This window comes from Mycteria americana, chromosome 3, assembly GCF_035582795.1.
Source record: "Mycteria americana isolate JAX WOST 10 ecotype Jacksonville Zoo and Gardens chromosome 3, USCA_MyAme_1.0, whole genome shotgun sequence".
In the NCBI taxonomy this organism is placed as follows: Eukaryota; Metazoa; Chordata; class Aves; order Ciconiiformes; family Ciconiidae; genus Mycteria; species Mycteria americana.
Genome location: NC_134367.1, coordinates 21,395,825 through 21,412,403, shown reverse-complemented (window position 1 = coordinate 21,412,403; position 16,579 = coordinate 21,395,825). Strand labels below are relative to the sequence as shown.

General features: G+C 36.3%; 1 protein-coding gene across 2 annotated transcripts in view; it reads right to left on the bottom strand.

Annotated features, from left to right (window-relative positions):
* The window catches only part of PXDN (peroxidasin), a 102,089-nt gene that overhangs the window by 33,906 nt on the left and 51,604 nt on the right, over positions 1 to 16,579 (bottom strand). For both annotated transcript variants that reach the window (XR_012775145.1, XM_075498019.1), the window contains exons 10-16: positions 15,693 to 15,965; positions 14,214 to 14,330; positions 12,864 to 13,022; positions 10,318 to 10,430; positions 9,145 to 9,301; positions 5,396 to 5,504; positions 4,802 to 4,959 (exon numbers count right to left, since the gene is read on the bottom strand). Coding sequence is in view for 1 of the 2 variants with exons in the window: in XM_075498019.1 (XP_075354134.1) it covers positions 4,802 to 4,959; positions 5,396 to 5,504; positions 9,145 to 9,301; positions 10,318 to 10,430; positions 12,864 to 13,022; positions 14,214 to 14,330; positions 15,693 to 15,965 (1,086 nt within the window). In the remaining variant the exon portion in view is untranslated. The remainder of the gene's footprint in view (positions 1 to 4,801; positions 4,960 to 5,395; positions 5,505 to 9,144; positions 9,302 to 10,317; positions 10,431 to 12,863; positions 13,023 to 14,213; positions 14,331 to 15,692; positions 15,966 to 16,579) is intronic.

The window sequence follows — 16,579 nt, the reverse complement described above, 5'->3', positions numbered from 1 at the left end:
GTTAGTAAAAGCATTTTAAAAACTGTCAGTAACATTTACATGGATTTCAAGACTTTATCTTTTGAGACTTGATAATTCACTGAACATTACTATTTTGTTTTGCTTTATTACAGCTGAAGTTGCAGAATTTTAAGGAAAAAAAATCAACAAAAACCACAAAAGAAAATAACCAGAGGCAATGTAGCTAAACAGAGTAATGATCTCTAGGACAAGTGGTGTGGAGTAACTCACATTCATATCACCCAGGACTAGTTTCTAAAGAAAACTGGCCTTTGCGTAACGCTTGGCGCAGGTTTCCTCTGCAATCCACACCATTCACCTCTGGGACTACAACATACTTATCGCTTTCCTGCACTTTTTCTCAGTTCATAGAAAAATAGTATATACAAAATATATACTATAATTCATTAGAACTATGTTTTTATAACTTCAAACTACGGCTATGTGTTGCATGATCTCTGCTGTGGTATGACAGCATGTGGAAGGATTGAAGACCATCAGGCCTCCTAGTACAGTGCTGCATGACTGCAAATAGCAGAACAGTCAGGCTGCGCCTTGTCCATGCTGCCTATTAGGAATCATTCTAAAAATGATTTTTTTCTTAGAAACATTTGGGCTTCATTTCAGGGAAAAAAGTCATTAATTTGGGCTATATCTACATTACCATTTCTGTAGCCCAACAGAAATGTGTCTGTAGAGCGAAATTTTTGATGCTGAGAAAGACATCCCTACTGTATTCATTGTGCAATAGGAGCAGCTTTCCCTCAGAAAAGCTTTACTTTGTTCTCCTGGACTGAATGTGGCCTTAGGACACATTTTTCACTTAATTTGAAAAGAATCCACACTGTTCAAGACCATACCACAACTCACACCAAAGCACAGTAGGTGGGGACAACTGGGAGATTCAATTCAAAAGGGCCCTGCTGATGCAAAGCATAGGCACACCTTGAGTGATTAATAGATATACAGTGTGGATGAGTGAGGTTCCAGGATTCGGGAGAGAGTCCAGGAGGTAGAATATTTGGCAGTGTAGATATACTTTTAGCTAACTAGGAACCATCATACACCACCATGGTTCTTGATCTGGAAAGCTTGCAAGTCAGGAGTAAAACCGAACAAGCAGAATAAAGGCAGAAGGAAAAAAGGAAATGAGTGAGCGTACAGTGGCACTGTGTTCCCACAGACTCACGGGGTTCCCACCATGATGGTAATCACTCAAGAATATGAACTGAATGCAGTTTTGCAAGAGGTCGGTGCAGGCTAATTGCACACAGTCGGGAAATGTTCCTGTTAGTCCTGACCTCAGTCCCAGAGTGGCTGCAGACACCGACCTTCATCTACATTCAACACATAAATGTGTGCTACACACACTGCTGCTCTCTGCCAATTTCTACAATGCAGGGCAATTTCAAACAAACCACCTAAAGCCCCTCTTTGTCTTTGCCTTGAACGGGACTGGATTGCTCATAGCTGCTCAGCTGGGACAGGACCTGTGCTCAGTCAGGGGATCTACGTTTTCGCAGCCTCAGGCTACGTGTACTCTGAGTGGTTTACAAGTCAAAGCAAATATATTAGAGACCTGGTGCTTGCATTAGGCAAAACTAACCTGTTCTTGTAGACATACATAAATTATTTTATGGAATACCCCGGACTAGGAAAAAGAAAAATAAACCACAGAGCAAAACCAGTAAGTGCCACTGGGTAATGCAGCAAAACACACTCTTTGAGGATATTATTGATAACATATTATAATATGTTGGCTACTAGGGCAGTTTAATTCTAAAACTACACCCAGAAAACATATCTTCTTTATAATAACACTCCTTTTAAAATGATCTTCATTCATCATGGCATTCTTTCCTTATGATCATGTCCTGGTTCCAGCTGGGATAGAGTTAATTTTCTTCCTAGCAGCTGATATAGTGCTGTGTTTTGGATTTAGTATGAGAATAATGTTGATAACAGACTGATGTTTCAGTTGTTGCTAAGTAGTGCTTACACTGGTCAAGGACTTTTCAGCTCCCCATGCTCTGCCAGGTGCACAAGAAGCTGGGGGCGGGGGGGACACAGCCAAGACAGTTGATCCATACTGGCCAAAGGGCTATTCCATACCATACGATGTCATGCTCAGTATAGAAACTGGGGGGAGTTGGCTGGGGGGCAGCAATTGCTGCTCGGGGACAGGCTGGGCATCGGTCAGCGGGTGGTGCGCGGTTGCATCACTTGTTTTTCCCTGGGTTTTGTTCCTCCCCCCCCCCCTCGTTATTTTCCTTTTCATATTATTATTATTATTATTATTATTATTATTGTTGTTGTTGTTGTTGTTGTTGTTGTTGTTGTTATTAAACTGTTCTTATTTCAGCCCATGAGTTTTCTTACTTGTACTTTTCAGATTCTCCCCCCCATCCCCCTGGGAGGGGGAGTAAGTGAGTGAGTGGCTGCGTGGTGCTTAGTTGCCGACTGGGGTTAAACTACAACAAGATCATTATTCATGCAGTCTTTACATAAACATTTGTCTATGTTGTTGTTATCCTGGTTGCCACCCACATTTCTGAAATCAGACTATAAGTGTTTTGAGTGGAATGACCTTCATCACCAATTTCAAATAAAAAGTTCAGTTTCTCTGTTTCTAAGTTCAAGTTGGAGGCAATGTCTCATCTATGGATTAGGTTCAACGGCTTTCTGAGCAGAGTGGAGGCTGCCATAAATGCCAGTCTCAGACTCTTAATTACCCCTCACATTGTAGGCACTAACTCTGGCTCTGCTTTCTAAAAGGCTGGGCGCTGAACATTTCCATTGCTTAGAAGCTGGCTAGCTCAATTCACATGGTATTAGCTATATTTTTTTTCAAACTGCAAGGAAGATGTTTCATAGAGTCATAGAAATATTGATCAGAAGGGACCTCTTACCCAGACCAAGCTCCTGCTTGAAGCAAGGCTGTCTCCAGCACTGGATCAGCTCAGCTGTATCCCTGTCTAGTGGGCTTGAAAACCTCCAACACTGAGTCTCCTCAGCCTTTCTAGATAAGTTGTTCCAGTGCTGCACTGGCCTCCTGGTGAGACAGTGTTTCCTAACATACAATCTGAACCTTCCAAGCAGCAGTTTGTGGCCATTCCCCTTGTTACACAGTCTGGCACTGCGGAGGAGAATTTGGCTCCAGTCTCTCCTTGGGATATTCTAAGATTTTACATAAAAAAGTCTCTGAATGGGAAATTGTCAAGTTTCTCAACTGTTCCCAGTGCAAAAGTGCTAAATAACGCCTTTCATTGGGCTCTGCATTTTGAAATAAAACCAAATAAAGACAAATATGAGTATTAAAATCTGAGCATGAGGCTATTTAAATGAAAACAGATTTATTCTAGTATTCAAGCTGCCCTCAAAGCCAGGTTTCTATGGATTTTGTAGGGCTGAGAAGCAAGCTCTGGTTGCAAATTGAACTTCCAGTATCACAGAAAGTTGCCTGATTTTGTGTTCATTAATTTGTATTTGTATGTTTTAATGCCAATTTTTGGTAAATTAGGTGACTGAATTTCACTATTACAAATCCTAGTGAAAAGTAGTCAAGCAATTCTCATACATCAGATTTCATATATTCCTAGTATTATATTCAATATGCTTGCATATGCATCTAATCAGAGAACCAAATTAAATCGGGTTGCTCTTATAAAACACAAGCCTTCAAAGACTTTTATATAAGTTTTTGTGGTAAACTATTCATCACAAATTATTTATCCAACTCTAATAATGAGTAACAAGCTTCTTTTACTAGCAAATGTTACAATACTCCACAAAGCTTGCAGTCTTCGGTCTTATAAATACTTGCCTAGTTCACGGTCAGAGTTAAATTTTTCGGAAGTTACAATAAATACTCAATTATACACATCAAAAAGAATATAATCAGTAAAAATATTTCCTCTAGATTTTCAGTGTAGCTTTTGGCTATGTCTCAAGTCTCAAAAGCTCTCCTAAAACTCTATCATTATTTCCAAATGCTTCAGTCCCATGTCTCAAGCCTATCCACACACATATCTACACACATTAGTTGTATATGCTCCAGTGGGACTTCATGAATTTGAACTTGGACTTCAATAAATAAAAGGTAGAAATATTAAACTTTGCATTTTCCTGCCATTTATAAAAAGCAGCAAAAACTGTATTTCTCATTACATCAGATTCAGTGTTAAAGGAAACAATTAGCTTAGTTTGATATGCACTTATAGAATGAGTGGCAAATAATTCTTTGAATACTACTATTGTGGTACATGCAGAAACCTTGGTTTGTAAAGCATACAAATCCTTCTTGTTATATCATCTTTTCTCCTTGCCAAGGCACACTGACACTAAATGCTTTTACTTAAAGAAACATGAACAAAATACTGAGTATTTTTAATACATAACAGAAAAGTCTGTTCTGCTGTGAAACAATGGTCCTAATGAATTAACACACAGGGAATTAACAAACAGGACACATTATGCACTTCCATTATACCAGATTTGACCAGTAGAAGAATCTGACCATGAATTTTTCCCTAATATGTCAACATGAGGATAAATAAAAACACTCTACTCGGAGAGCTCAAACAAAATGAGTTACACCATAATGCAGCAATGTGCAAACCAAGGACTGAATTGGGCAAACATATATATTTGGTAAAGTTTTGCAAAGTCAAATATTCCACTGATTTCAATGTAATGGTTCTGCAATTGGGACCCAGACTCAGAAAATAACTGTCTCTTGAAGTATAATGACTTAAGAAGGCAAATACACTTCAACACAGAAAAATAAGAAAAGAGTACTGACTTGTTCCATTCAGGTCAACCATTAGACCATCTTGTACATGATCTTGAATAAGCTGTAATGTCCTTTCAAATATTTCCCCAGCTCTTGCTTGCTCAACAGTGTATGGATCCCTTGGGTATCGAAATAAGGCTAGCAAATCATTTGGAGAACGAGGACGACTGATAGATAATTTGAAAAAAATAGTAAGTGTACACAGGAGTTACAAAATAACAATACTACGTAAATCTTGTAAACGCTCAGCAACATGATTAGTACATACCTGGCTACTCATCTCAAAATGGAAGGCAAACAAAAAAAATAGATATTTAATAGAATAATAAAACATTAAACATTTAGTAGCAATGAAACATTTAGTAGCCTTTTAATACACATTATGTCAGCAGGAGAACTGCTGCAGCAAATAGAGATCTCAACAGGAGTGTTTAAACAATAGGAATCCTTACACGTTAAACTATTAGTATTCCCAGAACTAACCAGATATTAACAATGTCATTTAAATAATAAAATGGCTTCTTGCTTAATAAATGTTCCATTATATCTAGTCTATACAAAATTAATTTTGACTTCTCAATATAAAAAAAAAGAAGGAGATACCTGTCAAACAGATGTGTACGTGTTGAATTTATTGCTCTGTCAACAGTCGCAATTGCTTCCACAATTGATGTTTGTACAAAAGGATCTCCATTTCGGCTGACATTAGGGACTACAGAAAGAGGAATTCATGTGTTATTGCAAAAATGGCCACACACAAAAAGATACTTCCATAAAACAGAGTCTAGACACGACATCATTTCAGTTGTACAAAGTAAACCTCTGTTCTTTAAGCATTAGTTCGTCCAAATATAAAATTCTTAACCATTTTGGAATTCTGTCAAAGCATATTACAGTAGAGCAAAATTCATTTAAAACAGAAGTTAATGTAATTTTAAAAGTCAGCTCACTTATAATTCTAAAACAAAATAAAATGAAGATAAATGTATACAGCATTTAACTGTCCATTAATTAGTCCTACAATTTCAAGTAAAAATGACCAAAGAAAAAATGAATGATTATTAAGAGGTTTTTTTCTGGTGTGGTGTATTATCAGCTTTCAGGTGTTGATATCAAAAGCCTGACCTATATCCACTGAAATCAATGCAAGTATTCCCTTTGATTTTGATTAGTACTGAATTAGTACTGAATTCCATGTAAGAATTTAAAGGGTTTACAGGAATGTGTTACAACAAGTAGAAAACACTGACAGACTTAGTTTGCCTTTTAGAACATATGCATCACATAAATTCAAAGAGATTTCACAAAAAAACGAATAAAACGTAAAAAAAAAAAATTAAAAAAAACCCACAGAATTTTATATATTCCCAAATAGCTACAGTAAATAAACATTGCTCCTCTCCCGAGCTTAGTCTAGTAAGGAACACACATTAATTTTAAAGGGCTATAAGTATTTTATTTATTTTGATCACTACTTTGCTTTCTACTTTAAAATTATCTAGGTTTTTAATACTATGTTAAAAATCACATGCTTAAAAGCTATTTAATGACTCCGCATAATACTGGAAACTCACTAATGCATAGGCCCGTTCAGCTGCCTTTTTATACAGTACTCAGTTGCAGCTGGATGTTTGTACAATGTACCTAGGGCTAATAACCTTCCTTTCAGTCTACATCAAGAACTACCAGATCCAGGGGCAAGAGCTAACAATTTCCAGAGTGTGTTTAGATTGGAAGAGTCACACAGGAAGAAGGGTAAAGTAGGGAACAAGTCCAAAGCAAATACACTGGAATAAAATCAGCAGATGTACAAAATCAGCTGACATAAAAACCATTGTTTGCAAGCTTTTCATGACTTTTCTTTCTTTTCTAGGCAATATTTCATTATTCCTTCATAACTGGCAGCTTAGGCTGTGTCTATATGAGTTTCAGAGTCTAGACCTGGGTAATCAAACTTAACCATCTATACTGTCAAATAAAACAGTCCCTGGCACTCTATAGCTGTAGCTGAAGCCCTTTTCTCTGCCCTGAGGCCAGCTGCCTTGGGCGGCTGACAACATACTCCCAGCATCCAAAACGAGCTAACCCTTTCCACAGTGCCTAACAGCAATAGTCCCTGATCTGTCCTAATTATCAACTGTCCTCCTTGCTTGACAGCTTCATTTTCACAGCAACCACACAGAAACATTATCAGATGAGCTACTTATTTTAAGGAGAAATATAATTTACAGGTTTGTTACCCTCATTTTAGTTGTTTCAGAGAGTGCTTATGTGCCATAAACCATCTTAACACTGCAACATTGCAGATTGTAAAAATCTGGTGGCTGGTTACCTTCCCTAGTGCTGTGTACAATAGACATAATCTCGGTGTTCACTTTAGATACGTGTTTTGCAGAGCTATTTCTGATTAATGATATGCGTGGGCTGAATCATAAACCTTGGTCAGATGTTTCAAGCCTTTCACACAATACCTGGTGTGGTTTGGGGGTGGGGGGGGTGGGGGAAGAGATGGCAATTTTTTTAAGCAATGAAAACTTAATCCACACACATCCTGCCTTACACTTAATCCAGAGACTTTTACAAAAAAATGGAAAAGGATAGAAGAAAATGGCAAAAGAAATGCATCTTTAAAATATTATCAAGCAATGCCAGGAAAACCTGCCCCCCAGCTTCTATACACTTGCCTTTATTCTGTCTCAATGTTAAGAAAAGATTATGCATTATGAACATTCATAAAACATTAACGTTGTTTAAAAGAAATGTTGACATGCAAGTTTTTAGGCATTGCTGGCTATGCCATTATTAATACCACCCAGATAGCAAGTATCCAGTACTTATAACCTGTCCACTTGCCCTCCTTGCTTCTCTGACTACTTCATTTTTATAGCAACCATAGAGAAACAGTATCTGATATCCCACTAGTTTTAAGGAGAAACATCATTTACAATTGAGTGACTGAGTCAGAGTGACTGCAGATTAATCAATGCTATGTTTATTGATGCTACAATTTACAAGAAAAATAACCACATTACAATTCAATACTGCAGATCAGCTACCACCAAGTTTTGTAGTTTGCTAATTTCAGCAGATAAGAATGAGCAGTTGACACCTGCACTGAGTGAATGAAACTGGTTTCCATTGGCGTTGTAGTTCAATTCATGCTTTCATCTTTCAGAGCTCTTATTGATTTGAGATCTGGCTAATCTTTTTTTTTTTAAAAAAAAACCAAACAAACTTTTTCTATGCATTTCCAGAGTACCCAAGATTAACTGATTTTTATGGACGTTCTTTCATTCGCAGACTTCATATATGTAGATGAAACCTGATCATTGAATGATTCCAAGTCCTGCATTTTTTCTCTCAGAAATCATATTTACAGATTGAAGAAATATTATTTTTCATAGAGGGTATAGATTGATAGTCTACTAAAAGCAGGTTAAGTCGGGGAACATCAGTTTTATTGATACCATGTGATTGATATCATGGTAATCAACACATTAGAAAAATCACTGATATATATTTATGAATTTAGTAAACAAAATACAGAACATCAGACATAACACTGGGCAACAATATAAAATATGTTAAAGAAATCACTGCTCAAAACTCATTTTTCAATGATACAAAAATATTGTGTCATATTTTCTACTGCAAGACAAAAAATCACACAGTTTCCTTAATATTTTCCATCAAAATGAGTCTGAAAAATCAGCAGTCTTACTCAGAAAGTCAGAAAAGCACTAGGGTCAATCTGTGTAACAAAGTTATTTCCTAAGCCTCTTTGGCTGCTTTATTACCAATTATTATGTATTAATAATTGATAACAACTATTTGCCATTATTACTTTCAAATAATTAGAATAAGCTCAAATATTCTCCTTTTCTTTCTGTTTTCTCCTTTAGCTTCTTAAGATCATTATGACTTCCCTGAATTCTTTCACAATGGTTGCAGCCTAATTTTCAACCAAGTGCTGTAAGTGCCCCTTTAAAGGTGCCACAGGACTTTTTGTCAAGTTATCCCTAAAGATTAGACTGCGTATTCAACTAGCAAATTCTAATAGGTCCAAACAATATCTCAAGAGGAACGTAGTATGACTAACTGGAGCCCAAGCATTGTTTGTTTTGAAGTTTAACTCCTAGAGACATTTTGGCTGACATATTCCCATCTTACTCACATCTGTGCAGATAATTGCCTGAATTAAATGAAGAAAAAAAAAGAGGATTATGGGAGAAAAAGAAAAATATGAATAAAAGAAAGAATTTAAAATTTTATTAACTTTTTTTCATCTTACAAATTAAGCAATTAGAGTAAAACTAATAATCTAACTCATACCTATGCTTCATGTAACTTACCATTAACACTAAGCACCATACTAACAGAGGAGTATCCTATGGTATTCCGGGCAACACATTCATATCGACCTTCATCAGCTGTTCCAACATCGCGAATGGTAAGAAATCCCTCTGGACTAACATGAAATTTTCCACTCTCAGTTACCTGTACTCCATCCTGCAGCAAAGCACAGTGTTTAGTTATTCTAAACACTCTTTGTTTTCAAACCTGAATTTTTGTCTTCTTTTTCTCTTTTATTTTTACATTTTATTTTATATTTATATTTTGTATGCCAAGATAATAGTCAAATAGATTTAGATAAACTTATATAAAAAGCTCACACACTGTTATGTTGACAGGAAGACTTGCATGTACTTCTAAATTGTACAGTGTATTTATTTACTTTTAAAAGTACTCATTATTCTAAATCAAAGTATTTTAATAGTTATAGGGCCTCACCACATAAAATTTAAGACCAAAAAATAAGATAGCTCTTGAGAACATACATATTTGATTTTACTCAAACTTAACCAACTAGAAAAGATCTCAAGAGCTTTATATGTATCAATTCTTCACGTGCTATGCGTTTAGAAGCTATTTAAGGTACATTAAGTACATCTTCTAATGCTCACCAATTGAAGACAAGAAGATAATCAGGAAAATTGAAGATCAATATTAGCAACCCATTAATTCACCGGTAACTCTGCTAATAAATCTAACTAATAGTTTGATACAACAATTACTGCACCAATGGAAATCAAAGCCACAGAGAGGTTACCAAAGAGTTACCAAAACATGTCCTGGTTGAAGTGTCAACCTAACAGTGTGAAAGAGCTCAGCAATACAGTATTTTTTTATTGCTTTATATCCATAATATCATTGAAAGTGTGAATATTAATAGGGTATTTGCATAGAACTGTCACTAAAATACATAGGCCTTCTAAGGCCTACATTATGAATGGTCCGTATAATGATTTGCATAACCATATATATTTTTCATATATATATATAAAATTCAGGTTAGGTATCTGTATACATGCTCTGTATTAAAGAAGATTTGCTGATCGAACTTCAGGTAACATTTTCAGACACTAGAGCAAGCAATAATTTGACAATATGCACTTTAGATAGCTAGTTATGAAGAGATGGAAAGGCCACTGCCTTTCTGCAACAACAAAACAAATATCTAGTACCTTATTCCATGTAATTACTGGCTCCGGCTCTCCTTGAGCGCTGCATGGGATCTGCACATTAGTGCCAACCTCCACTGTCATGTCACTGGGAACGCTGGCAAATACAGGAGTCACTAAAAAAACAAATGATACATTGACAAGGTATGAAATACAACTTGTGCAAAAGACGATCTAAAAAGAGGTCAGCGCTGTTTATTTTTTTTGTTACCCAACATTTCTTAATCTATAACCCTATTCTGTCTGCAAGCTTTTAGTTGCTTGTAAGTTTGTCTTAGAGATAAAATTCCTTATTCCTAATGTCTGCTTCAGGCTGACTTTTAAGTACTCTTAACTTCTAACAAAACAGGCTAGTAGTTGCCAAAAACACTTAAGTTCCGTAAATTAAATGCTCTGAAAAAAATTTCTGTGAATAGCTGAATCTGAACAAAGTCACCAGAATGAATATTCCATCAACTTCTGTCAATTTTTTTAAGTTTTAATTTTTTAAATATCAAGATGATAAAAGCAAAACTTTCCACAACTCATTCAACTGTGATTCCCCCAGCCCAACTTGCTGAGGTGCTAAGCCTTCACAGAGCTCCTACCACCCCTGACACCAATGAGCCCTAGGCCTTAAAACATCAAAAAATCACCTTCAATTTTAAGGACAGAGGGTACAGAGTTACCTAAATCCAGTGTGAAGAAAATTAATGCATTTTTTGACCCTAATTTCCTTCAAATGCAGATTGACATCCAGCACTCAGCTATCATCATGAGAAGCTCTTACAAGATTATGAAGACATTAAGAATTGTATTTCTGCTGTAACGTAGCAGTATTTTGGGGGCAGTAGGAGGGGGCTGTGCATTTACAGAGAAGTATTTGGCCACACAGCACACATTTATACTATCAACCAAATCTGGCCCTGCTGTTAAACTGTTTGTACGCAAATGGCTATCAAGGACCAGAAACCATTTCAAATAAGGCATCGAGAGGCAAGCGTCCAGAAATAGGAGGCAGAGTCTGGCTCTGTGGATGTGAGCCATATCATGCCAGCAAACAGACCTGGACCATTAATCTGTATTCATTAATACAGATTTAGCCACAGTGACCACTGACTAGACATTCCTCAGATGAACAGTCCTTTTGTTAGAAGCCCAGAAGAAAAAGTTTTCTCTTCTTGCACAATTGAAAATAGCATTGCGATGAATGTATGGAGAGCTCCAATTTCAGGCTGCATATGCAGCCTTCAATCTTTTGGTGACTGGATTTTGCAAACAGAGTTACACAAAACTCATCTGATTAAACTTCACTCAAGTTCAGTGAAGTTTAACACAGCTGGAAGGCTATAAAACTTTTTAAAATTGAGCTTAGTCAACAATTTTATATAGGTGAAAAAAAATCTCGATTTTGACAAATCAATCTCCCAGTACTAATTTTAACTAAGAAAAATCAATGGAATTTTGTTCTGACAAACATCTAAGCTCAGGAAGACATCTGAGCCCCTTTCATTAAAATACTGCTTAAACTGAGGTCACTAACAAGAAATGCTTTGAATTAAATGTTTAATCTCCTTGAATTTAGTTAAACACCAAAGTACTTAACTAAATTATAAATAGTGATATGGTTCTAATGAATCCTAGAAGTAGCTTACTTAGAATTTACTTGAAGAAAAGCCTAAGAAAAATTGAGTGGTTTTTTTTTTCTCTGTCAGCTTATTTTAAGTATAAGGAATGACTTTTCACTGTGAAGGTCACTCTGCTGTTGTAAAATAAAGTGTTCTGTTTCTGGACATCAAAACGTTATGTTAATAACACTATTTAGTTAACAGCATAGAGTCTTATAAGAAACTAGTCTTTTCACAAACCAAAATACTTTCCCAAGCATAGGAATACTGTCGTCCACAAAGCAAACCTCCATTCTTTAAAAAAAAGAGTAAATCAGATAAACCTCTTTCACAGAAGACAGACTGTACTAAAGGAATGATACTCTGTACAAATACTGATAAGTATCCATACATGTTGTTTATTAAAAATCACCTGGAATCTAAAAATAGATATACTCAGAAATAAGGATGAGAAACGTGAAATGTTAGCAATACCCTGAACAGCAAGTCTTCTAAACAACAGAAGATATAGCCTCATTCTAACAAGCTTTTATCAAAAAAGGCCATGTTTAGTTGTAAGCTTATGTAGTCTCCAAGTGACTTCGAACAAAGTCTATCAGGGCACACTGTCCCACATGCTCAATTTATAAAAACTAATAAAACATCTTATAATTCAAAATCAGCAACTTAGAATCATTGTAAAAATGCAGCAAAAGTCCTGAAGAAAAACCCAAGCACTACTCAAGCTCTGTTTCAAAAGCTTTTTTAATTCTAAACAAAGATACTTTTTAAATTCTAAACAAAGATAAACTACTTCTTATGAACATTTTGTGCCATCAAAAATAATTAATTCTCAATCTTACATTTGGAGAAAAAAAATAAATCAAACACAGTACTGTGTATTTAAGTGTAAGCTTAAATCTTTTTTTTTTTTTCCCCAGCAGCTGTACATGGAGAGCGTACCTCTAGGCTGTACAGTCAGGTATACGACAATTCGTTGAGATCCGATAATGTTGACAGCTTGGCATTCATACTGTCCCTGGTCATGCAGAGCAACCCTGGAAATCCTTAGGGTTCCAGAGGATAGAACTAAGTGCCTTCTGTCAACAGACAACTGGCCTCCTGAAACACAGAGCAACAGCATTTGCTATTTATAGCAGTGTAGAACAGAGTCCCTTTGTGTCAGAAAAAGGGAAATCCAAAATATTTTAAATTTGATAAAACATTGGAAAAAACTGAAGTCTCTGAAAAAAAAGTTTGAAACCTTTTCTTTGTAGAAGATAAACACGCAAAGCGAACAAAACATACATATGCACACAATCATAATCCTGATCTCTTCTATGTTTGTGGTAGAAATAAGTATTTTCATTTAAGGAGCATGATAAAGCATCCGAATGAGAAGGCATCATAAGAAGAACACCAACAGGTATTACTGTTCATTTCATATTATTGCCGTGTGTGTAAGACACAATTCATCTCATCTGCCTAGGTCATCTGGAGAATCCATAGAAAAATACATACAGCCCTGAAAAAATGGAATACAATAAAAATGAAATAAAAGGCACATCAGTGTCTGTGCCCTATTCTTCCTTTCTGGATATTTCATTTGATTGGAGCAATCTTGGTAGAGGGAGAAACAGGGACATTATTAGCATCAAAATGATGAAGAGTTTGTTAAAAATCTACCACAATTTAGAATTTCCTGAGAGTTGTTTTGCCTGCTAGAACTATTTCATTTGATTCAACTGGAATATTTACTTACTGATAAAACATCCACTACAGTATTTCTTCCCGCTGGATTTGGCTTAATGCCTTTACAGCCACAACCTGATAAAACAGTCAGCAGAGTGCACCCCAGTGTTCCTGTCAATCCACATTAAGTGACAGAAGTGCAGTTATACTGATGCCAGTTACAGGTTGGACTGTTCTGGTTTCTGAAGAGAGCACATCCCACCTAATTTCAGATCTCCAGTTAATGGAAGTCATCTCCATTTCTTCCGCAGTAAATCAGCAGTGATAGTTATTGCTACATGTGATTTGTCTCATATTTCTTAAACATTTATTATTAGGAATCTATTAGGGAGACATATATTTTAGTGACTCTTTTCTACTGAATAATGAAAAATGGTTCAGCAGCTACCTTCTGTGGGACACCTTGCCTTTTCCAGCTAAAGCAGAAAGAGATGAGCCCTGTTTCCTTCGGAGACTGAAGCAACTAAACAAATACGTGCAATTCCTTTCAATGCATGAGCGATTCCAAAATGACAGCTAAACTATTCTAGTAGTTTAAAAGTAAAAACGGAATACGCTTACCTCCTTTAGTCCAGGCAATAACAGGCTGGGGATAGCCTTGTGCTTCACAAGGGAAGTCAACGGTTTGTCCCTCAATCACTGTTTTGTCTTGAGGAGTGACAGTAAACTGAGGTAGAGCTACAGAAGAGAAAATAAACTGGTTAAAAAAACCACAACTGAAAAACGCGCAAAGGTCTGAAATTACGTACCGTTTCCTGTGTGACTTGAATAGCTCACATTGGTGGGAAGAGAGACGCTAATGAGACTCTCTTATATTGTGACTGCTATAAGGCAGAGATTTAGGGCAGCCACTTGTGTAACAGGAACATCTCCCTCACAACCTGGTGTCAGTGAAGGCCTCTGGGATCTACTGCCATAGATCCAAAATAAGAGGTACGGTAAGACTTGTAGAATCAAACACAGAGTGTTCCCTAGATTAAAAATACCTTCTTCTTTTTCCCTCAAAAAATCCTCAGCTAAATTGTAAGAAAATAAAACATAGTCAAAACCATCCTGAGCTGCTTGCTTTCTTACACAAAAGGAAAGCAGTGAGTGGAGCGTGGGCCAATTTCTGCAGTAACGTCATGGTATTATCAGTGTGAGAAGTAATTTGTTCAGCTCTCAAAACACAATCATCCATTGGTGAATAATAAATGAACAAACCACATAGACAAGTTGTTTTGTATAGCTTTAAAAATTGAACTCATTAAGAAAGCATTTGCAACCTAAACTGTTTGCCAACTAGAGATCTTAGCATGAGAACAGAAACAAACTTAAATTTAAAGGTTATTCAAAATGTTTTGCAAATAAAAGTTCAATCATGAAAATATTTGCAAAAAATATTCTCCATATATATAGGAGGCTTTTGATATATTGTTCTCGAAATACTTTATATTCATACTATTGACATACAATACCAAAATTATTGCAATCACAGTAAGTTAGAGTACTTTGACTTTTGTTCTGCAGAAAAGCTATGCTAACGCCTCAGCTGGCAGAGTGACAGTTTCCATGAAACTCAGCAGAAAATGTTCCCACATTCACTGAAGTGTCTACAAAAGAAAGGCAGCACAGATCTGTACTCGAAACTCCATTTCTAGTTCTCTAGGCACAAATTCTGATCTCTAGGATTGCTGCCTGTTACAGAAAAAATGTAATCCCCCACAAATTTGACATGGCATGTTTATTCCTACAGGCAAACAAAACATAACAAGAAATAAACATTTCAAAACACTAATGATTAATTTCTGAGAATAATCAATGAAACGTAACTTTCTTATGAATCACTGAAACTTAACTATAACTTTTAGTATATAGTATCTTACTCTGAGTGAAATGTATAGCAACTTTCCTATGGACTACAACAGAACAGTGTAATTAAAAGAAAAAACTTTTATTATTTTATTTCTGCTTGGACAATTCAGAAAAAAAGACAAAACCACACAATTTAATACTTCCTAATGTTTTACAGCATGTCACTCCTAGTTTAACATTACTCACCTTGGACTATGATGTACGCAGTTGCATGGATATTATCTATGCTGTTAGTTGCAAAACAGGTATACTCGCCACTGTCCTCCTGCTTCACATTTTGTATGTAAAGTCCTCCTGACGGAGTTATCGTGATGCGAGGATCACTTGGTAAAGGGGTTCTGTCGCCTTTGGTCCAGGTAATTCGTGGCTGAGGGTGCCCGGCTGCACTGCACTCCAAGGTAACACTCTCTCCAACTAGCACTTCGGTATTTTGTGGGTGAATCACAAAACTTGGCCGGGCTGTGAGAAAAGAGCAATGACTAAACATGACTTAGCTCACGTAGCACTAATTTAGCTGAACATTGCAATAGTTTGGGGAATCGAGGGGTTTTTTAATAGCTTTGTTCCAACATACTTCTAATCTTGGTGCAAACTCTGCCTCGCTTTAAGCCTAATCTAGCTGCAGACATTTATAAATATCAACAGATAAAAAAATAAAAGCTCATGTAATTGCACTGATGTTTTTTCTTAACTCCCATTAAAACAATTTTCAAACATTTCCTTCCTGTTTGCTGATCTTTACAAAGGTCTCTTCAGAGGCATAGACACTGAGACCCAGAAAACAAACTGGCTGAAAATGGCCGTAAATGCACAAAAAGACAAAACTGATAAAGCTACCTTTTAGTAACTTTTCACAACTACATGTGTGCTTTGCAGTGACATTTTAAGTTTACCTGATGCTGAGTGTCAAAACAAAATTTTCTCACAGCAAAGTTTGGAATTTAAAAACACTACAGTCCTGGGCAGGAATTTAGCACTTGCAAACATGAAGCACTGGCTAGACTCAGGCTAAATTCAGGCTAAAAAGCTCCTGAGCAAGGATGGCTGCGCAGGGTGTGCGAAAGCTTTCACAA